This window comes from Alexandromys fortis, unplaced genomic scaffold (genome assembly GCF_014885135.2).
Source record: "Alexandromys fortis isolate MF-2015 unplaced genomic scaffold, M_Fortis_MF-2015_v1.1 scaffold_62, whole genome shotgun sequence".
Classification (NCBI taxonomy): domain Eukaryota; kingdom Metazoa; phylum Chordata; class Mammalia; order Rodentia; family Cricetidae; genus Alexandromys; species Alexandromys fortis.
In genome coordinates this window covers 6,076,018-6,102,122 of record NW_026067942.1, presented here as the reverse complement: position 1 = coordinate 6,102,122, position 26,105 = coordinate 6,076,018, and the positions used below count along the sequence as shown (strand labels likewise).

The window sequence follows — 26,105 nt, the reverse complement described above, 5'->3', positions numbered from 1 at the left end:
TGTTTTGTTGCTGTTTTGTCCTACTGAGTTAATTTACATTTCTCACGCTCCTCTTTCGGGAGCGCTGTTGAACATTACTCTGTCTGGGTGTTTTTCAATCACTTGCCTCTTACCTTCATCCTGACTGACACAGGCTGCAATGGGTATAGGGTTAGTTCAGGGTGATGTTTACCACAAAGCCCAACAGAGATGTGCAAATATAATAATTTATTACAGTTTATAGATACAAAGTAGAAAGGACTTGAGCATTCCTATTGTCTTGATGGCAAAGGTACAGTAGAACCAGACTACCATCACTTTACAGTTTCCCTTTTTTTTTTTTAAACCTTGGCCAGCAGGAGGCTGGGGAGATGGCTCAGTTAGAGGAAGACCTGAGTGTGAGCCCAGGACCACATGAGAAGCCAGGTAGGTATCCACATGTAATCCCACACGAGGGAGGCAGAGACAGAGGGATCTTGGCCTTGCTGGTCAGTCAGCTTACCCTACTTTGGCATGTTCCAGGTCAGTGAGAGACCCTCTCTTAAAAATAGAAGGTGGACAGCTCCTGAGGAATAACACCCAAGATTCACCTCTGGTCTCTAGACGCACGCACGCGCGCGCGCGCACACACACACACACACACACACACACACACACACACACACGACAGTACACATTTGAAACTGAGCTGACTTCTGCAGTCAGCCAGATCAGATTGTGCTTGACAGGTAAACACAAGGCCCACCAGAAGAGCTGCCAGCTTTTCTGTCAGAAGAGTAGAGAAAATAGATCGTTTTTATTGGAGCTCAAAAAGCTTGTGAAAAGTGTCTGGGCCACAGATGAACACTGATAAGCTAACAGCAGTTTACAGGTTAACTGTATCAAAGTGAAGTACATGAAATGGCCTAACTCATAACATACTCATCAGGATATAAAAACGTTCTGCAGAGGTTTTCAGGAATGTCAGTGTGCCAACAATGTTTACACTAATTCACTCAACCCCCATATTAAAAAGGGACAATTACCACTATAATCTGATAACCAGACCCTTAGCACTACTGAAAACTGGGGGCATCTGGCACTATGTTAATACTGTCATGAAAACCAAGGTGAGACCTTTGTCACTGCAGTTCTCAGTGGACATGTCTTTACAATCTCTGTACCTCTGAGGCAGTCATCTCGTAGACTAAAATAACTAATAAATAACTTAAAATTGCAAAGACTTACTGCCTAATTTAAAACATTCTATTAATAAAAATCGCTGTAGAAAACACTTGTAATTTACTGCACTATAAGGACTTAGTAAAAATGCCTGTAATCTGATTCTACTATCTTAGAAAGCAGAGGGAATTTCTACTTACATTGAAAGGTTTAACCGGCACTTGCACAGGGAGAGCTAACAGGCCTTGTCAGACCGGCTGTGAGGCTTCACCCAGTGTAAGCACCATGGCACACTGCTGCACCACTGCACCAGAAAGCTCAACACTGCGGCCTAGAGTTACTCTGCGGAAGCGTGGAGTGTGCAGCTCCGGGGCCTAAGCCGTGCCTCCCTACGCTCTGGCTTCTGCACGCTAGAGATGAACAACAATAGGAGTAGAGCTGCTGCTTCCTTCCAAAGACTGATTTTCTAAAATTTATATAAAATGGGTCAACAAAATGTCACTCCTGACCCAAGGGTATTCTACTGTCACCAAACAGAAAGGGAAGTACAGGGGGACACAGTTACAAGCCAGGGTTTGCCGCCTTCTTGTCTATCTTTGAGTCAGGGTCTTGCTGTAGCCCAAGCTGACCCTGAACATGTAATGTTCCTGCCTGTCTCCTGGATGCTAGCACTACACACGTGCATGGCTGCACCTGGCTCATCTGCTCTCCTTGGGGCAACCCCTGTACAGGACAGGAGTGGGCTTAGATAAAGCACTTGGACCTCTTTTTTTTTTTTTGGCTACAAGTTTCTCTGTGTAGTCCTGGCTGTCCTGGAACGCAGTCTGTAGACCAGGCTGGGCTTGAACTAGATTTGCCTGCCTCTGCCTCCTGAGTGCTGGGATTAAAAGCATGGGACACCATCAATCCAGCTTTTGTTTTTTTAATACAGGGTTTCATGTAGCCCAGGTCTCAAATTTGCTATGTTGCTAAAGTTGGCTTTAAATGCTAATCCTGCCTCCACCTCCCAAATGCTAAGATGTAAGGTACGTACCACCATGTTGGCTAAGAGCTTTGCCCTCTTATGAGAATGACCTATATTCCTCAAGTATTTCCCCTAAAAAGTGTAGGCATGTCCCACAGCTCAGGATGGAGTGAAGTGGGTGAGCATTTGTACAACTCAAGAGTACATCAAGCCCTTGAGGAGCTACTGTGGTTGGACACCTGTGACTGAATGACCAGTGACTCCTAAGAACTGATTAGCTCTCAGCAAGCACAGACTTCTCCCAGTGAAACCAGACCTCCATGAGAGGCAATGCCTGAGCTCTGCTAGTCCCGGAGGTCCACTGGATATACTAAGTTCATAGCTGGAGGGCCAAGGAGAGGAACTACATTTTAAAAATGCTGTTAACTTCACCAGGACTTAAAAGTTATTTCTATCTTTTACAATAAAGTGTTTAGACATCAGTTGTCAGAAAAATATTCCATTAAAAAGCTGTTGTAAACTTGTTCCTTCCAATCTGCTCAAGCAAGTTCAGAACCCCACAGCACAAATATGAATATCATGCAAACAGTATCTTCATAGTCTTTGGGAAGACAGGAAGCTGTGCGAGTGAGCACTGAGTCAGAGCTCCAGCCTGAACTTAGCCAGCAGAGGCAGTTGGTCTGAGGAGTTGTGTTCATTGGGAAGCCCATTCACGGTCCACAGGTCTTGCTCTGTAAGAAGCGACAGTCTAGCTAGAAGTTTCAAGCCACCAACCAAAGCAACTTCAGCTCCTAGTTGAAGAAGCACATATTTAGTGAAGCTGTCATTAAGCAGGCAAGGTTGTTTGTTTTAAACAGTGAGAAAGAACCTGAAGTTTAGCAGAAAACATGGAAGATTTTAGAGTATAAAGTTTTGTGAAGTTATAACTAATAATCCTAAATTCACAGACTCATGCTATTTATGCCAGGTAATTTTTCTATTCCAATTTATGAAATTTACACCTTTGAAAGATTAATACAATGAAATGTTAAGAATGTGCACTGGGTGGTGGTGGTGCACTCCTTTAGTTCCAGAACTCAGGGGGCAGAGGCAGGCAGGTGTTCACGCCAGCCTGGACTACAGAGAGTTCTAGGAGAGCCAGGGCTATACAGAGAAACTGTGTCTTGAAAAACAAAAGAATTTGATATTGAGAACCACTTAAGAATGATCCACCAAACCACTCAAACTGCCTAGAGCCAAGCTGCCAAGGTGACTGCAGGATAAAGTGACATGCTTTGAGACCACTCATTCTCCCCTCAAGTGGAAAATAACCTGCTGCTGATCTTGGCACTCTCCTGCCACCTAGTGAGCTCTGTAGGCACGGCAACTTCCAGACCGTACTGTGAACTGAGAGCAGCAACACTGGGTAGTTGGTTCAGTCAGAACTGAGTCACTGAGAAGGAACTAACAGGGAGAAGCAGCATCAGAAAAGGGGGTGGGGAGTCTGCCTTGTCTAGGACTCCAGATGTTTCCCTGAGTGTTTTCAGATTTCCAATTATCTTCATGTCTGCTCTGTTTTAAGTCCCTCAGTTGGCGTATTCAGCCTTACTTCCTGCTGAGCTGCACTGGACATGTACTGAAAACAGTGACCAGCTCCCTCCCTCAGGTCAGCATGACCAGCACAGCCTGGCTCTGCAGGGAAGGCAGCATTTATTGTGCTGAGCAGATGGCTTGGATTTAGAACTGACTCTGACTGGCACTGAAGGACCCCCTGAGGATGCACTCTGTTAGAATCTGCCATGGGGTGCTTTATTGCCTTGTGCTCTGTAGGCGGTCAGGACATATGCCGCAGCATCAGTGGTTTTCCCATCTCCCTCTACATCCAGACCTTCACCTCTGTGCCGAGGAGAACTAAGATTCTCCCCAACTGTATTCTAGGAGTTGGGGCTCCACTATTCCTCACCTGGACCCCGAGCAGCATCCTCCTTTTCTGCAGAGTAGAAAATATAGTCAACAGTTATGGCGCTCTGGGAATGGCAGGTGGTCACCTCTGGAAGCCCGGTGTCAGGAAGGTAGTGAGAGTAAACAGATGACAAGCTGAAGTGGTGCTGGAGATGTGAAGACATGCTAAAGAGAAGAGAAGGGCTCAGTTTCCATCAGAATCTTCATAGGAAAAATTCTCACCTAAATTACCTTTCTACTCCATTCCTGGACTAAACCTGGATACTTTTTATTACTGTTTAGTCTTTTTATTTTGTTTTCCAGACAAGGCTACATTATAGCCCAGGCTTGAGTGGAACTTGCTTTATACCTTAGGCTGGCCTCAAATTTGTGGCAATCCTGTCTCAGTTGCTAAAGTACTGGTCTAATATGTGTAAGCCATGTGCCTGGCTCTTCTGCAGCTCAGGTTAGCCTCACTCTTACTACACATCCAGGCTGGTCATCTCACGACACTTCCTCCTCAGCCTCCTGTGTGCTATGACAGGTGTGAGGCGGGCGTCACTCAACAAACCAGATCCTTCGCCAGGCTCCTTTGCCGACATGGGAATGTAAGCCAGTGGCTAATAAAACCCAGCAAATGATGCCAAATGGGGTAAGAGTTAAAGAATCAATGTGTTAATTAGATCTTAGAATTAATTATACATGTTTGAGAACCTCCATTTAAATAATGAGCATACACTCCTAAACAGCATGCACGTTTTGGTTGTGGTTTTAAGGACGCTCTTAGTGGGCTGTGGTGTGCAGGGCTATTCAGGACCTTCTGGATCTCTGCTGGCAAAGAAGCCACAGGCCTTACATGCTTCTGCTGCTCTCAGGACACTGCCAGAGTGGCTCACATTTACTGCTGCAAAGACATGTCATGCATGTCTCAGACAAAAGAGCTAAAGATCATTTTCTAATGTCATGAATGTTAAGAGCTATTTATGCTATAAAGGCAAAGTAAAAAAATTTTTAGAACGTTCTTAAGTTCACTCAACAAACATTTACCAAACATCTATTAAATTCTACACATCATTGTAGGTGCTAAGAGACATATAAAAATGTAGCTCAGCAGTTAAAAGCACCGGCTGCTCTTCCAAAGGACCCGGGTTCAATTCCCAGTACCCACATAACAGCTCACAACTGTCTGTAACTCTGGTTCCAGGGGACCTAACAGCCTCTCACAGCACAAATGCAGGCCAAATACCAATGTACATGAATATTTAAAAAAAAATGTGGCCCTTGATTTTAGTAAGCTTCTAAATCAATAAACACAGGTTAACTCCTTAAAAATACCCTACCTGGCTGGGCGGTGGTGATGCACACCTTTAATACCAGCACTCAAGAGGCAGAAGCAGAAGAGGCAGATCTCTATGAGTTCAAAGCCAGCATGGTCTACAAAAGCTAGTTCCAGGACAGGCTTCAAAACTATAAGGAAACTGTGTCTCAAAAAACAATAACAAAAAAACAAAAACAAAACAAAAAATCCCTACTTAGCCGGGCAGTGGTGGCTCATGCCTTTAATCCCAGTAGGCAGGAGGATCTCTGAGTCTGACACCAATATGGCTTACAGAGCAAGTGTGAGGGCTACACAAGAGAAACTCTATTTCAAAAAACAAAACAAAAAGAGCAAATAAAACCCCAAGCCCCTAACTTCCAACTTTTAATGTCTAAGGACTGACATTCACAAGCACTAATGTGAAAGGTGGGGCACACGTGGGAAGCTGGAGCTAGCCTGAGCTACGCGATGAGACACAAAAGCATGTTAAGAAGTCCTTCAAGCTGCGACCTTCCAGTGTTTCAGGTTAGAGACGAATGCTGTGTGTAAGCACACTGACCCCACAGAATGCCAGAGTTCGGGGATGGACACAGCAGCACTGAGCATAACTGTAGTTCCCTGGAGGCTGAGGGCAAAATCTCAAGGCTAGCCTAGGCTACACAGCAAAACCTTGTAAGAGATCTAATTACTCAAAACCATAAATTGTTATGCCACTTAGTTTTTGATATATTTGAAATGTTTAAGTCATTTTTTAAAAACTGCTTCTTTCCTTACTAGGTTATTTCTTATAAGAAAATGTTTTCTCAGGGCTGGAGAGATAGCTCAGCGATTAAGAACACTGGCTGCTCTTCCAGAGTACCTGGGTTCAAATCCCAGAGGACCCAAAGGGCAGTTCACAGCTGTCTGTAACTCCTGTTCCTGGGGATCTGATTCTTGCATACAGACATACATGCAGGCAAAACATCTACCTATGTATATAAAATAAAAAATAAATACATAAAAAAGACATGTTTCCCCTCTAACAACACATACAAAGTGAAAGTGAAAAGAATGAGAATAAACTGAAGGAGATGTGCTAATGTGGTCCCTACATTTAAATGCTGAAAATATCTTGGTTACAATCTAAGATAAACATCTTAAGAATCTTAGAGAGACAAGATGTAAGTCTGTCTTGATATATTAACATAGACCCACTTCCCAATCAGCCCAAACATTCATGGCTCTTTTTAAATGATACAGTTTCTTCTCTCTGATGTTTCCCACCAGGCCAAGAGAAAATGACACTGACCTCTACGGCATGCTGTTTGGGTCGTTTTGTCTGTGAACTGAGATCTAGTTAGTAAGATAAGACTAATGACCCACCGAAATCAGGAAGACACTTTACTGGAAACTTCAGAGGTCCTGGGCCAGCCCATGCCAGTCCAGGCACATGTGCTGTGTCCAGACACTGCCCAAGCATGCCAAGCATGAGATCTACTTTCCAAGCTTTGGCTCCCTGAATCCTCACAACCCATGGAGGGAAATGGAACTGGGATGCTTGGTTCTCAGTTACAAAACAGCAGTCAGATCTGGAATTCATGAGTATCTGTCTTAAACACAGAAGCCTTTGCAGCACGGAACAGCATCAACTTCATTTTGTACCCAAGTGTTTCCTGAGGTAATTTTTTTGCGTGACTCACTTTTCAGCTGACACTCCGACCTCTGCCTTCTCCAGTGGGGCCTCCGTCAGACCGCTGTCTGAAAGAGCAGGGGGAAGCATGTCAATCAAGTGTGCACACTGGTTTGTTCTAGTCTGTCCTATCACAGCCTTCTCTAGATCCAGATTCACGGTATGTTTAGTTTAAATGTCTGTTCCATGTTTGATCCCATGGTCTACAGAATCGGGGGCTGGGGTGGGGGTGGAAATGAAGACAGTTCTAAGGCAACACACAAGTTATTCATGAACAAATAACACTAGAATTTAACTCTTAAAAAGGAAATCTGTAGTGCATTAATCAAAAGACAAGCAAATAGCTATTTATATTTATATATATGAGCATTCATGCCCAAGATTCTGAAACTTTGAAATTTGAGCCTCTGTCTTCACAGGGAAGATGGTCACCCGGAAGCTGGCCCAAACGTACTGTAAACACTCACCTGTCTTTTCTGCTCTGGGAACCTGCTGTGTCTCATACACACAGCTCTGGGAGATGCCCAGGTCTGGGGGCCAAATTGGAATAGATAAGATTCTCTGTCCCCGAGATGACTGTTCCTGGCCAGATACCTGCACAGAATTTCAGTAGGCATCTTACATGAATAGACTTTAACTAATTAATGTATTAAAGCTTTATATCTTAATAAAAGTAATCAGAAATGATAAGCATATCCTTCATTTTATATAAATGATGACTTGTGATTACAAACGTCATCCAAATACAGTTCAGAAGCACCCGTCATTTACATGGAAATTACAGGCTTCTCACCTGCGTGTGCTCCTCATTTGAACATGTACCTATCTACAGTGTTCCCAGAACACTCCCTTACCCTTTCTGCTACCTGTAATATAGTTTCTGTTGTGTCAAATGCTATGATCAAACCAAATTTAAAACTATCCTTGAAAATTCTGCTGGTGGAAGATTTACTTTGGTTAAAATACTGAAAACCGAATGATCTAAAACAAGCAGAATGAAGCATGGAAATATCATCCAACGCCAAATAAAAATAACATTATGTAAGGAAAGACATTTGTATGTAAAAGAAAGCTCACACAATGACTATTGAATAACTATATTGCTCATGTCCAGCACGCAGAACTCTTATCCCTGTGAAAGGGGTTTTCAAGTGATCTTTGCCTGTAACACGTCTGTCTACCAGCTAATTCCTTCAAACAGAATGCTTCCAGAAGTGGAAAGACAAAACCAAACCAAGTGAACAGAGCCACGTGTCTGTATCTGTAGGGAACCATCCTATCTTAGCACAGTCATCTACTGGATTACCCGTTGGTTTTCACACAGCCACACGATGACCATCCTTACTCCAACAATGACCCTTCCCCTCATTCTGATGGGCAGAAGCCTACTTCCTACCAGATGAAGCAAGCACTTGCCTTTCCAATTGCAAGTCCTTCATAATTCAATTTTCCTTCCTTTATGAAACTATAGAGTGGAGAACCAGGAACAGAGTTAAAGTCACCACACATGATGATGGGACAGAAGCTGCCGTCTTTCTGATGGGCCACACTGGAAATCTCTGCGAGCAGCATTGCCAGTTGAGTCAGCTTAATATCACCTCGCCGTGGGTTATACAGCAGATGAGTGTTAGCTACACAGATGGAGGGAGAGGCAGTACGTGGCATCTTGGGCTGCAGGAGTAACACTAATCCAATGTTGTCTCTGTCCAGCAGAGGAATGTCACGACGGCAGAATTCCACTGGGTTCACGGAGAGGAGTGAAAATTTGGCATGTTTGAAGCAAATGGCACAGCCATCAGGTTTCCTTCCTGTCTTCATCTTATATTCACAGTGATAACCTAGAAGGAATGAATTTAGAAAAGAGAGACAGACTGTATATCAAAACACATTCCTCTTAATATTTTAAAGCAATGTTTGACAAAGCATATTCTATAAGACAGGATGCTAGTACACATTAAAACCAAAGTTTAGGAGCCAAGCAGTGGTGGCTCACGCCTTTAATCCCAGCACTTGGGAGGCAGAGGCAGGCGGACCTCTGTGAGTTCAAGGTCAGCCTGGTCTACAGAGCAAGTGCCAGTACAGGCTTCAAAGTGACACCCATAAACCCTGTCTCGAAAAATAACAACAAAACAAACAAACAAAAAACAGGGGCTGGAGAGATGGCTCAGTGGTTAAGAGCATTGCCTGCTCTTCCAAAGGTCCTGAGTTCAATTCCCAGCAACCACATGGTGGCTCACAACCATCTGTAATAAGATTTGGTGCCCTCTTCTGGCCTTTAGGCATATACGCAGAAAGCATATTGTATAATATTATACAATATTAATAATAATAATATATAATAAATAAACAAATATTAAAAATAAAATTAAAAAATTAATGTTTAGGTATAGAGCCAGGGATGTCAGGGGAGACCATGGGCCCAGCTAGCTTAAGACTGTTTTAACTGCACCACTTAAGAAAATAAATTCTGGGGGCTGGAGAGATGGCTCAGTGGTTGAGAGCATTGACTGCTCTTCCAGAGGTCCTGAGTTCAATTCCCAGCAACCATATGGTGGCTTACAACCACCAGTAATAAGATCTGGTGCCTACTTCTGTCTGCAGGGACACATGCAGGCAGACCATTGTATACATAAATAAATAAATTTAAAAACAAACAAAAAAAAGAAAATAAATTCTGTAATATCTTATTTCTTTTCTTCTTTCTCTTTTGGTGGTAGTAGAGGTGTTGGGGATAAACTCAGGGCCCCACACATGCTAGGCAGGCACTCTACCGTGGATCTAAGTTCCCAGCCCACGGGTCTGCAGAGACAGGGACCCACTATGGATCTCAGGCTATCCTGGAATTTACCATATAGCTCCAAATGGCCTTGAACTTCTCATCTTAATGCCTCAGCATCCTTAGTGCTGGAATTACAACGAGGCCACCACACTACACATCTTATGTCTAACTCCAAGCAGGGAGCAGGCTCCCACACTTGTAATGCAAGCATTTGGAAGTAGGCAGGTGAATTATGAGTCTGAACCACCCTGAGTCATATAGCAAGGCCTTGTCTCAAAACCAGCATGCCTAGGTTTCTTTATTAGCAGACGCAACCCTCCAACTCAGTCATAACAAGTACAGTAAAGCCTTACAGTAATTTATTCTGATCCTTTTGTCCCTTTTCCCCATCCATTCTCTGTGAACCATATTGCCCGAATCCAATGTCAACATCGGAGGCTTTCCTGTGCTAGCTCTGCTGGCTAGGATGCTCTAGGTACAGCTTGACTCTCACCCACTCCAAATCTTTGTTCAGACTTCACATTGTTCAATCATTCTGCATTCCTTGTTTGCTGTTCACTTACACACATCCCACTAAGGAGGAGACCAGCCTTGTGTCCACTTGCTAGAACAGCCTGAAGTATAGGCAGGCACTCAGAAAGTGCCTGCTAAATGAATGCTATGTGGCACATTTTTCATATTTCTTATCTATAAATCAAATTCTAGAAGCTTCTTCATGAGACAAGGCTTTATCTTTTATCTGCTAGGCCACTGTAAAGTCTTCTATTGGTGAAGTAGGAAGCCTGGTTCCTGACAGTGCCCTCCTGGGAACATTTCCCTTTTAAGATCAGATCAATGTGAAATTTCCAGCAGAAATGCTGCAATATTTGCTTGACATTTGGGAACAGCTATCACATTTTCAAAACTAAGTTATCCCAAAGGGACTGGAGATGGCTCAACAGTTAAGAACATTGGCTGTTCTTAAAGAGAACCTGTGTTTAGCTCTAGAACCTACATGGTGGCTCAGACTGCTTATAATTCCATCGGACCCAATGCCCTTTTCTGGTCTCCACAGGCTTGGGTCTCACACATGGTACACAGACATACATGCAGGCAAAATATCCACATACATAAAATAATAAATTTAAAAGTTATCCCTAGAGCTAGGGAGATGGCTGAGTGGTTAAAAGCACTTGCTGCTTTTCCAGAGGTCCCAGGTTTGGTTTACCGTACCCATATGGTAGCTTACAACCACCAGCAACTAAAGTTTTAGGACATCTGACACCCCTTTCTAATGTCCATGGATCAAGTATGTAGGCAAAACTTACATACATAAAAATAAATAAATCTGAAAATGTTTCTCAGCCATTGTCTTAGAGAATGCAGTTTATTTCCTTGCTGCAGTTTTTAATTGGGTTCTTTTAATATTTTTTTGTATCCTTTATATAGTGTAGGTACCAACCCTTGGTCGGACGTATTTTTTTCTCATTTTGTAATTCATTTGAACAATGGCATCCCATTTGTCATTGTTGGCCTTAATGCCTGTGCTACTGGGGTCCTGTTCAGAAAATAATTCCTGTGCCTGTAAGCTGAGTGTATTCCTTGCCTTCTCTATCAAATTCTGGGTATCAGATATTATGCTGCGGTCCTTGATCCACTGGAATTGAGTTGTGTACAGGACGGGAGGTAAGATCTAGCTTCATTCTTTACATGAGTATCTAATTTGACCAGCACCACTCACTGAAGATGCGGTCTTCCCTCCAATGTGCATTTCTGGCTTCTTGTCAAAATCCAGGTGGCAGTAGGAGTGTGAGTTCTTAAGTGGGTCCTCTGTGTATCATTTTACATGCTGTTTTTATTAGTATGATTCTATAACATAACTGAACATCAGGAATAGTGCTTCCTAAAGTAATGTGCTTTTTATGGATTTTTTGAGACACAGTTTCTCTGTGTAACCCTGGCTGTCCTGGAACTCATTCTGTAGACCAGGCTGGCCTTGAACTCAGAGAGATCCATTTGCCTCTGGCTTCTGAGTGCTGGGATTAGTGGCTTGTGCCACCACACCTGGCTCTATAGCAATGTATTTATTTATTTTATTATTGTTTTTGCTATCCTGGGTCTTTGTGCTTCCATATGAACCTTGAAATTATTTAATTTCTGTGAAGAACAACATTGCAGTTTTGATGAGGACTGCACTAAATTGCTTTGAGTTGGATGGCCGTTCTCACAATATTAATCCTACCAATCCTTGAGCAGGGGAGGCCTTTGCATCTTCTATTATCTTCTTTCTTCAGAGTTGTAAAGTTTTCAATGAGCAAGTCTGTTTATTGATTTATCTCAAGATAAAAATGATAACTTTTTCAAAGACACTTCCAGTTCAATTTGACTCCTTAGCCTTTTGTATCAGAACTACAAACAAATGTATCATGACACTAACTAGCAACAACTTTTTTTAAAATATATACATTCTATCAGTCTCTTTCTTGCCAGAGCAGTGACTACTGATGAGTGCTGGCTATATAAGTAATTTCTTTTCTTCCCTTGTGTTTTCTGAATTTCCTCTGGGGAGCACACAAAATGTTTCCTATCAAAAACAATTTGTAAAGCCAGATATGGAAACTCCTGTCTGGAATCCCAGCAATTGAGAGGTAAAAAGTAATCTCCAGTTCAAAGGTAGACTGGGTTACACAGCAAGCTCCACTTCAGCCAGGGCTACACTAAAATGGACTGGAGTGTAACTCAGCGGCAGAGTTCTGTATAACATGAGAGGCAGTGGGTTTGATCCCAAGTAACAACATTTCAGAAGATTTGGTCCTTTGGAGTAGTTCCCAAGTGTCTGCTGACTTATAGCACCTGAATATGCATTCTGCCTCATCTGAATTATCAGAATTCAGGTCTTTTACAGGTTTAACAGTGTCTCTCAAAAAATATTGTGCATATAATTAGCTATGATGAGGTCTGGGCGATATTCTGAGACCTTCATCTACCAGCACTGTGAGCTTCATGAGGAGGACAGCGCCAGACGCACAGAGAAGGCCACATGGCAGCAGCAGAGACGAGAGTAGAACTGTTTCAAGACAAAAAACACCAAGGCCTGATTGATACCCATGTGGAGCTAGAAGAGCCTGGAGCCTGCCAAGGAGTGTGCCTACTGACAACCTGTTCAGAATGCCTAGCTCCCATAACAGGGGGGAAATAGACCACCTTTTGGTTTAAAACATCCAATTTACAGTACCTTATTAGCACAGCCCTGAAAAGCTAGTGCAGAGCTGCTAGAAAATAAGTCAATTAATGAAACACGGAAACATAGACTATGCCAGACTTGGATTTACATTAGCATATAACAGAAAGTCACACACCTGAAGGTAAAATATGACCTGTGAACATCTTTCTGGGGTAGTGTTTTGTAGCAATATTTCATTTGTATTTTAATAATTAAAGCTTGCCTGATGGTCATAGAGTAAAACACCCATCCTGGTCAGCTTTACAGACCAGACAGTGGTAACACACACCTTTAATCACACTAGTTTGCCATAAAAAACTGGGCGGTGCACGCCTTTAATCCCAGCATTAGAGAGGAATGTAACAAGGGAGGAGACAGCTCTCAGACAATCTTATTCTGAGATTCCTGGAGGCAGGATTGTCATTTCTGTGAGGTCGAGGTAAGAGCCAGTGGCTGACTACTTTGCTTTTAGGTCTTCAGGTTGAACCCCAATATCAGTCTCTGTGTTTTTATTAATTGTGCTACAGTGTTTACCACATACTAAGTACTGAGTGGTAGCTCTGCTCTTGCTTTTCCCGTACATAGTATGCACACACACGAGTCACTTGATAAATACGCACAGATATGAACNGTGAGGGGCTGGAGAGACAGCTCAGCGGTTAAGAGTACTGGCTGCTCTGCTCTTCTAGAGGTCCCGAGTTCAATTCCCAGCACCCACATGGTGGCTCACAAGCATCTGTAATGAGATCTGGTGCCTTCTTCTGGCCTGCAGGCAGACATGCAGACAGAACACTCATACATCAAGAAAAAAGAGCTAGATGATTAATTCTATGAGTGACCGCTAACAAGGGCTCCCCCTCACTAAGACACTGCCCAGGAATGCACAATCGACCACACTGTCCTCGGAACAGAAGCTCTGACACGGCTTCACACTTACATCGGCATCAAAATGTTTGATTTCTTTCAGGATATTGGGGAACCGGAAGCTCCAGTGTAACACTGGACGCCGGCAGTGTCTGTAGAGGTGCGAGTTATCCTCCAGTAAGTCTTGGGAGAGGATATTGTAAGACATCACTGAAAAGTCGAACTTTCCTTCACTGTCCTCACACGTGGAGTCGGCATTCTTGTCTTCTCCGTCCTTCATCTTTTCTTTATTATGGCTACATAAATACTCCCAATTCCTTTTTATTGTTCCTGTTAAAATATATCGGACAAAATATAAAAGAATCAATCAAAAGGAGACCAGACAGTTTCATGTACACAAAAACTCTCTCACAGCTAATGAGTATGCTTCCCCTTGGAGAGAGCAACACGACAGTCCCCACGTGGGCTGTGCTCAGGTGGGCTGCCCAGGCACCAAACCCATGTGCTGGCTGAGGCTAGCATATCTTCCTGGAGGCTGCACTTCCTCATTTGTCTCTGGTTAAGAAGGCTTCCATCAGTCATGCTCAGCATTCTCTATTGCAATGAGAGCTTCTTCCAGAGCTAGCTTTCCAGAGATGACCTCCCAGCACGTTTCATTCCATATCCAGATCATCAGTTACTTTAGTTCAGAATTCCAGTTTACTCATGAATGGAGGGTTGTACAGAATGACAACTGTGGGAACGGCGTTTAGTGTCTAAAATGTGAAAGTGGGGCAGTGTGGACAGAAAGAACAAAATGAGTTGTTACATACAGGGATCCTTGTCATCTAGGGATACCACAACAAAAGTTAGCATGGCATTACAGAATGTGAAAGACAAACAGCAGAGGCTGCTTAATCAGCCTTGCATACAACCACCAAAGACAGTATTCTCTGAAAAAGCAATCAAAGTAGAAAAGAAAATACAAGATTCTGCCAGGCAGTGGTAGCACAGGCCTTTAATCCCAGCACTCAGGAGGCAGAGGCAGGCGGATCTCTGTGAGTTCGAGGCCAGCCTGGGCTACAAGAGCTAGTTTCAGGACAGGATCCAAAACTACAGAGAAACCCTGTCTCGAAGGAAAAAAAAAAAAGAAAAGATTCTGTAATTACAGATATTTCTCAACTGAGAAATTATCATTTTCTGAGGGTGCATATGTGTAAATGTATACATCCACAAACTCCTATTCAGGCCCAGGGGCACACAGGGTACATGTGTGATATGTATGTACTCATATCCAGACCTGCACTCAGTACCAGCACTTGAAAAGCTGAAATAGGAGGATAAAAAGTTCAGGGTTAGCCTGGCCAACATACTATTCTCAAGGAGATAAAACAAAAACAAACAAACAAGCAAGGGCTGGGAATTACTTGGTGGTTGAGCACTTATCTGACAAGTGGGTTCACTGCCTAGTGCCAAAAAAAAATGAGTAAGTACGTTCATCTTTGATCCCATGTCTCATGTCACATTAGTGAGGATGTGTTTAGTGTCATGGAAGCAATGAGAAAAAGAGGAACATTTAGTTAGCCTACAAACTCAACAACGGGAGAAAACCTAACAGATGGAGGTGGCTGGCCAAGCATGCTGAGGGTAAAGGACAGCTTGACCACAGATCTACAGACTGGTTTCCTCTATCCTACATGTGGGTTTTCATGTCATTGGATTACAAAGCCTAAAATTCTAACTGGAGCTGCCTGAGCATGAGGCTTTCCTCCTGTAATTCCAACACTCAGGAGGACAAGGCAAAAGGACTGTCAAGAGTTAAAAGGACTGACATGGTTTCTCTGTAGTTTTGGATCCTGTCCTGAAACTAGCTCTTGTAGCCCAGTCTGGCCTCGAACTCACAGAGATCCGCCTGCCTCTGAGCTACAGTGTGAGTCAATGTCTCCAAAACCAAACCAAAAAGGAAATACATGGGAACAGTTAACTTACACGCAGAGTGAAAAGAAAATACTGTTTTAAAATAGTCTTCTACAATGACAAGGTGTTCACAGTCAGAATACCCATACTCTATCAGCTGCCAATACAGTACGTTATGGGAGTTCATCACAGCAGGTTACTCTCCTCTATCTAGGTATCCACCTGCTGCATGGAGGGATTAGCATTTGACAGACAGAGGATAATCGGCATAATTAGTGAGAACTGGATGGGACGAGGGAGCTGATGGTATGAAGATGCTAAGGGAAGGGCTTAGAAAAAGGTGGAAAGCAGGGCAGTGGTGGCGCACACCTTTAATCCCAGCACTCGGGAGGCAGAGGCAGGCAGATCTCTGTGAGTTTGCGGCCAGCCTGGTCTACAGAGCTAGTTCCAGGACAGGCTCCAAAGCTACAGAGAAACCCTGTCTCAAAAACCAAAAAAAAAAAAAGTAGAAAGAAACAAAATCAAAATAGAGAAAAATCTTTTGACAATTGAGAATTCTTCCCAAAGCAGCCTCATGCCTGGATGAGCAAAAGAAGTTAATTCTTCCCTATCCTGCACTGAACATGGAGAATCCCATCCCAAAGGCTTAAGATTAAGGGTAACAGTATTAGCTCCACAGATACACTGACAGTTACAGGACCCCAATCACAAATTGGGGGTGCCCCATGGCACAGACTTAAGTCTTCATAAGATGGAAGGGTTCCATCTTGCGACGTGTAAGCTTTCACCCCCACTACAGCACCATCCTCTGTCACTACTGTGATGAAATATAAAAAAAAATGAATGTTTAGAACACTCATTCACTGTTTCTTATATGTACAGAGTGTACATAAAAATACATCATGATTATTACAACGACTTTGCAATGGTTCTTCTTAAATAACCAGGACCAGTGGATACTTGATTAATGTCATGGCTTTTGAACTTCTACAGGTTAAGGAGCTCTTGACATTGCTTTTCCTGTCCCAAGAAAACCAAATCTTTCCTGAGGGGGAAACACAGTTCATCCTGACCACATTTTGTTTTACTAAACAGGTGCAAGTGTGTTCAAATGCTAGGTTCCATGGAGGACTTCCTCCAAACCACTGACACAGTCAACAGTCTCTGGCCATCACATAGTTACAACAAATTCACACTGCAAAAGCTTATATACCTTCCATGTCAGGAGGAACAAGGTGATCACAGCAGAGAAGAGAGATGAGTCAAAGAAAGTAAGTACTGGGCATGAGCAGGTACTGGGGCGCCTAATTAAAAAGTCATAATTGTGTCACACAAATCCTTCAAATACTTTAAAGTGATAGGCAAATTAGTAATGCTGTTCTCTTGATTGTAAAGTATTAGTGAAATATCGGAAGTCACATATATGGCTTAATGAAGAGCCTTTTCCTTATTCTTAACACCTAGGAAGAATGGACAGATAAAAAGTCAGATAGCAACCAGAGATTATCAGTTATAAATGTAACTCCCCATCCATTTCTGGGAAACACCACCACCACAAGTTTCTGAGAAGTCACTATGAAGCCAATAGTATGGTAGGCATGTCAACATACCTCATTTTGTCCTGAACAGACATTCAAAATAAGTGTCGTTTATTACACTAGAAAGCCAAGGAGTTTTAGGTGACCTTTCCAAGCTCATGGCACAGTGGCAAGGCATACATGAGGGCAGGGAGTGCTTCCTGACTTTACCACGCTTACGCTGCATTTCAGGATGCCATCTGGGAGCGCACGAAATTACCAAAGGTTGCAGTTGGCCTGATGAGCAGCAAACACACAGATGTACAAGTGGGTCCTTCTGAGAACCTGGTTCCAACGTCTACATAGGACCACTTACAGTGACCTATTACACACACAGATTTCCATGGCCAAGGACTTAGCATCTACTTACATGTATGTTTATTTGAACTAGCTTGTAACTGTAGCAATTAATCATTTCTGCCTTGGGACCAGGTGAATTCCCCAGAGAACTTTCTGGTAACGAAGAACAAGGAGCCTGAACCCTAAGGGCTCAGGAGCTCCCTTTCAGTTCTTCCACCTCTGCTTCAGCTCCCTACAGCAGGCTCCCATGCAGCCTCCTCTAAAGTTCAATGAGAAAGGCAATCCGAACTCTTATACACCTCACTACACACTGGGGTGAGAGTGGGGTGGGAGTACACGAGCTGTCTAGGAGTGAAACAGCACGAGAAAAGTAGACGGAATCAATGGATTTTTTAAGAGTTCCACAAAGTTGACTAAGATATGGCTCAATTTCTCAAAGGTAATAATTCTGACTCTCTCTTGAGTCTCTCTAGGACTGGGCATTTAGCTCAGTGGCAGATCAAGTACAAGGTGCTGGGTTCAATCCCTAGCACTGAAAAAAAAAGGAGGGCTGGAGGGATGGCTCAGTGGTTAAGAGCATTGTCTGCTCTTCCAAAGGTCCTGAGTTCAATTCCCAGCAACCACATGGTGGCTCACAACCATCTGTAATAAGGTCTGTTGCCCTCTTCTGGCCTTCAGGCATACATGTAGACAGAATATTGTATACATAATAAATACATAAATAAATAAATACTTTTTGAAAAAAAAAAGAAGGAAAATATGTCTGTAACTTATTTATAGACTCTAAATAGGGAAATACAGACTTAACAAGCTAAAATCTTATCCTGTAGCATTCTACTTACAATTATTTCTAATAAAAAATCTTTTACATTATATAGTTACTATTAAAATGAAAACACAAAATTAAATATTTTTAGATCAGCTACTTCCACTGCCAATTTAATCTCTAAGTCATCCAAGACTTCAAAAACTGCTAGACGTGAAAACTGTTCTTAGATTTTGTGTCTTTATCTACTTCTGCTTTCTACTGTTATTCAATCAGTAGAGTCATTTTCTACTTTTATATTCTTATATAGCCTACTTATTTGAGTACCGACATAAACTATACAAATCTACTCATATATACTGATACAGTCTCAGAGTCCTTTTCTACATGCACAGAAAGAGACACAGCTGAAGATAAAGACACTGTCCCTAACACAGTTGCTTCTGGCTAAAAATAAGCACATCTCTAAGATATGGAAGACGGCTTCAGGGTTAGATATGATGGCTTCAACTTAGTCTATCATTCTGTCTGTCCCTTTACCAAGATAAACATCTCCTTTACCATGGCGTTTTCTTCGTTTGGATGAGGGCTCATCTCTGTCAGAGCTCATGACGTAACTGGAGAGATGGAACAAGGATGTGTTGTGCAGATGGTCAGGTCTCCAATTATAGAACTGAAACTGAGTCCCAGAGTCAACCAGAAGAGTTGGTCTGCAGTTCAGTGAGAAATGCCTGCTACTCAAGTATGGGTAAGGCGCACGTGAGTAGTGTCCAGGCCACCGCAGACAACTGGAAATGTGTCTGTTCCAACAATACCTCTGCAGATCTTCCCACGGTGTGCTCCAGTCTCGACCCCAACTCTTCAGTGGATGGGGAAACATGGAGTACCTGGAAGAAATAAAGACACTCCTTGAGGTACCACTTTTTGTTCAGCTATAGTACATAAAATCCAAATCTATTTTCTACAGGTAAGATATCATCTCATATTTAAATTTACTTCTAAATCTGTAAAGAATGGCCAATGAGTAATGACACACACCTTTAATCCCAGCACTGCAGAGGCAAAGGCATGTGGATTTCTGAGCTTGAGGCTAGCCTGGTCTACAGAGTGAGTTCCAGGACAGCCAGGGCTACATAGAGAAGCCCTGTCTCAAAACAAAACAAAACAAAACAAAACAAACAACCAAACCAAAAAAAAAAACAAAAACAAAAACCGAAAACAAAACTTAAAAAACCAACCAAACAAACAAAACAAAACAAACTTTGAGCTAGAGAGATAGCTGCTCTTCCAGAAGACCTGGGTTCAATCCCCAGCACCCACATGGCAGCTCACGCCTGTCCCTGAGCGCCACAGAGACAAAGGTGCATGCAAGAATGAAGAGGAAAGCACTCACGTTTAACTACCAGCACCAGCACCTCAAGAAGAAAACACCAGACACCCCAAAAAGTTCATCCACAATCCAACTGAGAAGTTAGTCCACCAAAAAATCTGTGTTTAGATTTCAAAAACTAAACAGACAAACCCATAACAAACCTAACAGTTCAATATGACACAGATATTAGAATGTAAGAAAAAGCCTGTTTCCTTCCAACTTGAGTTTAGAGTAAAAACATGTTTTGGAACAGCACTTTTATACCAAAGTTAAATTCTTCCCAAATACTGGTAAAGCTAAAATCTAAAATCCGTGAAAGGGTTCTGACCTGATAAAGCTACTTACTTCCCTTACTAACCAATGGGTGGAGAACAAGCTTTTCCATTCTTTCCTCGTTCTTAATCACACAGCCCCGGGGAAAATTAAGGAGCATAAGGACTATCTATTTACCAGGAATCCATCTATACCCAAACTCGATGGCATCAGTTTCAGCAGAGTACAATAAGACTGTTTCCTGTGTGTGAAGTTGCTAGGGCTTGTGTGTGCACAGCCAGAGGTTCCTGGCAGGTGTCTTTATTGTTCTTGACCTTGGATTCTGAGAGAGACAAGATCTTTCCTTGAACTTGGAAGCTGGAACTATTGAGTTGTCTAGACTAGCAGATTAGCAAGCTCTGGGAGCCTGCTCCTGCCTCCTCAACACTGGGGTTATGAACAGGTGACACCACTCCCAGATTTTACATGGTTGCTAGGGGTTCCAACTCAGGTCCTTGTGCTGGACAGCAAGCACTTAACCAACTGAGCCATCTTCCCAGTTCACCAAGCTTCTGTTGAACAGACATGCTGCTCTCAAGTTCTCAAAAAGCACTGAACTTGACTTTTCGCTGCATCCTCTGGCTGGGGACTCAGAGGACTCCATTCCCTTGAGTTCCTGTGTCAACATCTACTATCGCTAGTGGGAGTCTGCAGAAGTTGCATTTCCTTATCAATGCTAGCTTTCATTTAAAACCATTTAGCTTTGATTAGTATATATTTGAAACTTATATCTCGAACTGCTCTCTAAACCAAACTGACTATAAATATTTAAAGGCACAGCATGGGCACTATCTATCACAACATGGCCACTGACTATCATTTGTAGGGATCTCAGCACCTGGACCTTTTTATTTTTAAAATTCAAAAAGAACTTTTTTGAGCCAGGCATGGCAACACACACCTTCAATCCCAGCACTCAGGAGGCAGAGGCAGGTGGATCTCTGAGTTCAAGACCAACCTGGTCTACAGAAAGAGTTCCAGGGCAGCCACGGTTACAGAGAAACCCTGTTGTCTCTTGAAAACAACAACAACAAAAAACAAAACAAAACAAAAAACAAAAAACAAAAAAAAGAAGCAAAAACAATTTTTTTTTCTTCTGAGACAGGGTACCGTGCAGGACAAGCTGGTCCTGAACTCTTAATCCTTACTCCTGCTGCAACCTTCCCGGTGCTGGCACTGTTGTTTCCTGTCTTGGTATGAGACTACACTGCGCCCTGCACTTGACACTCTGGGTTGGCAGTTACTACACCACTATCCTTTCTGAAGGCCAGAACCTCTCCATTCACCTTAAGCCCCGTCTCTAGCCAACAGACTACCTAGCACGATGCCTGGTACACAGCTGGCACTCACAACTGCCAGGAGGAACCAGGCATAACGGAGTTGGCGGATCCCAACGGCTTATGTAATGTTGCCGTGCTATTTCCCACGCGTGGCACACCAGACGGTTTGAAAGGTTACACAAACCTTTGGAATCGTAACATCTAAGTCTTCAAAGTTTATTAAAGAAAAACACAACCAGGGCATCAAATCTACGATTCGGCGGGCACTATTTGGGGTGATATTAATAGAAGAAGTATGTACTGTGGCGCTTTAAAATTCCAAGTTTTTTTGGGGGGTGGGTGAGAGGCGGAGTTTCAGTCTAATGCCGGCCACCCTCAAATTCACAGCTATTCTCCTGCCTCAGCCTCCTGGGTGTTGAGATTACAGGAGTGAGCATCGCGCCCGACTCTCAATGAATGAACTTTGAGAAAAATACTCAGGATGGAGTGAGAACTTGAGGGTGCCCAGCAAAGTTGGCCTCCGCCTGACCGAAGTTTGTGAGCAGAGGGCGCTGGCCCAGCCACCCCGGCGAGCGCGGCCTCCCTCCAGGCCGGGCCTCGCGTGCGGGTGGCGGCGAGCGTGGGGGCCGCGCGAGGCCAGCCGGACCCTGGAGGCCGCCGCCCGCCCGGCCAGCCGCCCGCGCGTTACCTCTCCCTCGGCGCCGCCAGGCGCGTCCCCGCTGCGGACCCTCTTCCTCCGCCTTCCTCCCTCCCTCCCGCGCCCCGCCCCGGGCCGCCCGCCCCTTCCTCTTCCCTCCCGCCGCGACTGACCGGCCTCGCCCCGCCACACAGCGGCCGTAGCCCCTCCGCACACAGCGCCACGTCTCCATTTCAGCTCTCGGCGAGCGTCCAACGCTCAGGCTCGCGGCTGCGCCTCAGCCCCGGCCACTCGCAGGGTCCCGCCGGATCTCCATCACTCCGCCTCGGCTCCGGCCCGGCCGCTAGGCATGCTGGGAGGAGCGTCTCTCCGTAGGCTGGGTCGCCATCTTGCCTTCTGGGACAAGTCCTTCGACTGCGCGACTCTGGGCATGCGCAGAGTGTGTGCGGGAAGCCGTTTCCGCGTAGGGCAAAACTTCGGACCGCCTCTTAAAGGAGCAGAACGCTAGTGCCGGACGTCTCTATGAACACCTCTGAGCTGGCGCTGATGGAGACTTGGTGTGTTTTTCACGTGCTCGGGCAGATCCAAAAGGCAGATAGATGTTGAGGAAATACTGTTCTGTAGGTTTCCATAGAACTTCGGACTTCAGATTTTTATAAATTAATTTTGTGGGAATACATCTAAATACTGTTGATTCTGCGATTCGCCGGAATAAAACTGATCCCACCATTTTCGGGCCATATTTAAAAGATGTTTTCACTAAAGTTTAAATACTGTCCACGATGGACCTTGGTCAGGATCACTCCCTGAAACTTTCTAGCTGAGTGGCCCTGAGATACCTGTGTGTGTAAGGGGGGTGGCTTTTACTGTCAAAACTCATAGGCCACCGTACTTTCTCATGAGACTTTGTTTTTTTTTTTTTTTAAAGAACTACAACTCCCAGAATCCCTGGAAGTTACCTGTCTTTGGGCAGGTGGGGCTTACAGTCTAATTTAGGATGTCACGGGGGAACACACTTGTACTTACGTTGTGTTGATTATCCGTGTCTGTGAGATCTAGCGTAGGAGTCGGAGATTCTTGGAAAACATAGGAAGACACAGGAAGGAGAGCGAGGCCAAAAGCAGAGGGCACCGGGAGCTAGGGTCGCTGCTTGCGGAGTTTGTTTTAGTAGAGCTGCGTATATTTTCTTGGGGAAGTTCGGGGGTTTTGTTTCTTTTGTTCCCCCTTCTGTTAATTTTGAGAAATACTTTACTTTCACAGTGTAGCTGATTCTCTTTCTCTGAAGTAGTTAAATTGTATAAACATGCCAGGAATGCTGAATTCGTGAATTACGAGGAAAGTTGAGTGCCTGATTTCACACATGCGTGCGCGCACAACGCATACATTCTGAAAAAAAAAAAAAAATCTTGCTAGGTGATAAATACTGGCCTCAAACTCACCTCACATCGATGTCAGTGCTGGGATTACAGGCATGTACTGTCACACTTGGCTTCTGATGACGTTTTCATCAGCCAATATGAAATCTTGTTTTATGCATGTTTCTTGTTACTTCACTAACTTTAAACCCAGGTCCAATCGCATTCCAATCCATGCCTAAACGAAGGTTATTTAGTATACATATTTTCTCTATATATCACATCATTTCCTTTGTCCCTTCAGAATCTTACAGCAGTGTGTTTAGGGACCGTTTTTAGAAAACAGCAAAACCAGTCAAGTGTGGATTAAGTAGGCTGTAAAAACGTTGCTTTCTTACAACCTGGAAACTCAAGAGGGCAGTGTGCCTTACTCAGTCTCAGCTAGGAACACAGCACACTAGGCAACTAAAGTTGGTTACTGTGAAAACACTGAAAGGATCGGCTTGTGCACTAGAGATAGGTTTTAGGGACTAGGCAGTTCGCAAATGCAGAATCTGCAAATGAGGGCTGATTGCTTCTGTTTTATACTACCCTATTTTCTAAGGTAGTCACAATTTTGTAGTTTGAAATTCATTTTTTAAAATGAAATCCAGTTTATTACATTTGACCTGTAGTTTCGCATATGCCTTGTTCCATGACATTGTAAGTAGCTTGTGAGAAGGGTTATGACTCATTATTTTCAAATTTATTCAACCTAGTACTCTGCTGACTATAGCAACACATGGCAGACAAAATATCACTGAATAGATTATTAACTGGACCAGACTTATGGGACACCTGCCATTCACCGGAGTCTCTCCTCCAGTACACCCCAGCTCCTCTGGCTTGTTGTGTAAAGAAATAAGTACTGGGGCTGGAGAGATGACTCAGTGGTTGAGAGCCCCGGTTGCTCTTCCAAAGGACGGGGTTCAATTACCAGCACCCATGTGGCAGCTCACAACTGTCTGTTCCAGGAATCCTGGCACCTTCACACCAATGCACATAAAATAAAAGTTAAATAAATTTTAAAACACAGAAAAAAAATGTATCACTTTGAAATACACAAATGACATTAAGATGCATTCTTTTGTTTTTGTTTTAGAGATGGGGTTTCTCTATATAGCCCTGGCTGTCTTGGAACTCACTCTATAGACCAGGCTGGCAGGAGGGAGCAGAAAGGTTGTGAGAGGCAGAGGTGGTGACTGCTACAGGGAAACTTTTCCAGATCCACAGGGCGGTTATACTGTGTACAGTCTGTACTCAGCAGTGGTTGTGACAGCTTGCACAAGCGCTGTGCAGAATCAGGGCAGACAAAATTCTAGCAGGGACTGGGTGAAGATGTCATGAAGTCTCCCTCCTAGCTAGGGAGCCACTGGCCACTGGTGGCTGCTGGAGGAGGGAAAAGTGAGTTTTCTTCAGGGATGCATCCTTCAGGCTGCAGTACATGGCCCCACTCTCATGCACACAGCACTAAGTGGACTCTGAGGGTTTGAAAGAAAAAGGTGCAGGAAATCAGAAGGGAATGTGGAGAAATTGGAGGGGAGGGAAAAGAGGGGATGCATTTGGTGAATATATTATATGCACATAGCACATCCTCAAACGCTTTTTTAAACAAATTCAGAAACTTGACTTTACTGGACTTGGCACAGGAATGAACATGAATGAAATCCAGTTCATCTCGTCTTTTGCCTGAAAGGAAATGAAGTATTTCAGAGCCTGGATACTCTCTGAAACCTGAAAACCCAAGCGGCTAACATCAGTGTCTGTGGCCCTGGAGTTGTCAGGCTGATCCGGAGCAGAAAGTGGAACAGGAATGAATTCAGTGTCCCTCCCGAGGACCGCCTCAGTAGTGGAGAAACTTTCAGAGTACGGCAGGGGTCCAGAGGACCACTCGGAGGACTCTATGACTAGAAATAGAGAAGAAGGGGCCAGAGATGCAGCCAAGTCGGCCAACTGCTTGCCTAGCACACACAGGGCTCTGAATTTGATGCCCATTGCCACATGAATTGGGTGTGGTAGTGCATGCCTGTAATCCAAGCATTCATGAGATGGACACAGGAGAATTGGGTGCTCAAAACTATATAGGGAGTTCAAGGCCAGCCTGGGATACACGAGATCCTATTTAAAACAACAAACAAATAATTCAAGAAATAGCTATCAAAATATAGCAGAAAGGAAAGTAGTATTTAAAGTCTGAATTTTGAGCCATAGCAGAGAACTTAGAATTACCTGGAACGTAGCTTTCAAGTTTCTGAGCAGGAGAGGGACCAGGCCAAGTCAGGTGCGACAGGAAATCCCATGCACATTGGGAAGGACCAATCTGCTTTGCCCCAAGTGTATGAAGTCTTCCTTAGTTGTAGAGGGCAGGGCCACAGCTGGGACACAACACTTGTGGTTTGCTGGCCAGCTCAGATCATCTTCTCGGATAGTGTGGCTCCATCCTGAAAGAATCGAGTGGCTTCTAATTGCACTTGTAGTTAAGATCTATTCACTCATTTAATTAGCCCTACTCTCAAGAAAAAATGTCACAAATATTGTTGAAGCACCTGGCTTCCCCAGGGACAAGCTAGTTCTGCAATTTCAACCACTGCCCTGTTGCTTTTCCCATCCATGTGTATCAGTGGATATTCTATAGGTGTAAGTATTTAAAACAATATATGATGACTTTATACATTTTAAAGCTATAAAAATGATGTGATATCCTTTATCTTCCTA

General features: G+C 43.7%; 1 protein-coding gene across 1 annotated transcript; it reads right to left on the bottom strand.

Annotated features, from left to right (window-relative positions):
* Positions 1–192: 192 nt before the first annotated feature.
* Positions 193–24,376, bottom strand: Angel2 (angel homolog 2). The gene is made up of 8 exons (XM_050148176.1): positions 22,170–24,376; positions 18,957–19,282; positions 13,839–14,186; positions 8,428–8,882; positions 7,479–7,605; positions 7,022–7,079; positions 4,047–4,210; positions 193–2,895 (listed from the first exon to the last, which is right to left on the bottom strand). The coding sequence occupies exons 1-8, from the start codon at positions 22,226–22,228 to the stop codon at positions 2,744–2,746; spliced, it is 1,689 nt and encodes a 562-aa protein (XP_050004133.1). The 5' UTR covers positions 22,229–24,376; the 3' UTR covers positions 193–2,743.
* Positions 24,377–26,105: the final 1,729 nt, after the last annotated feature.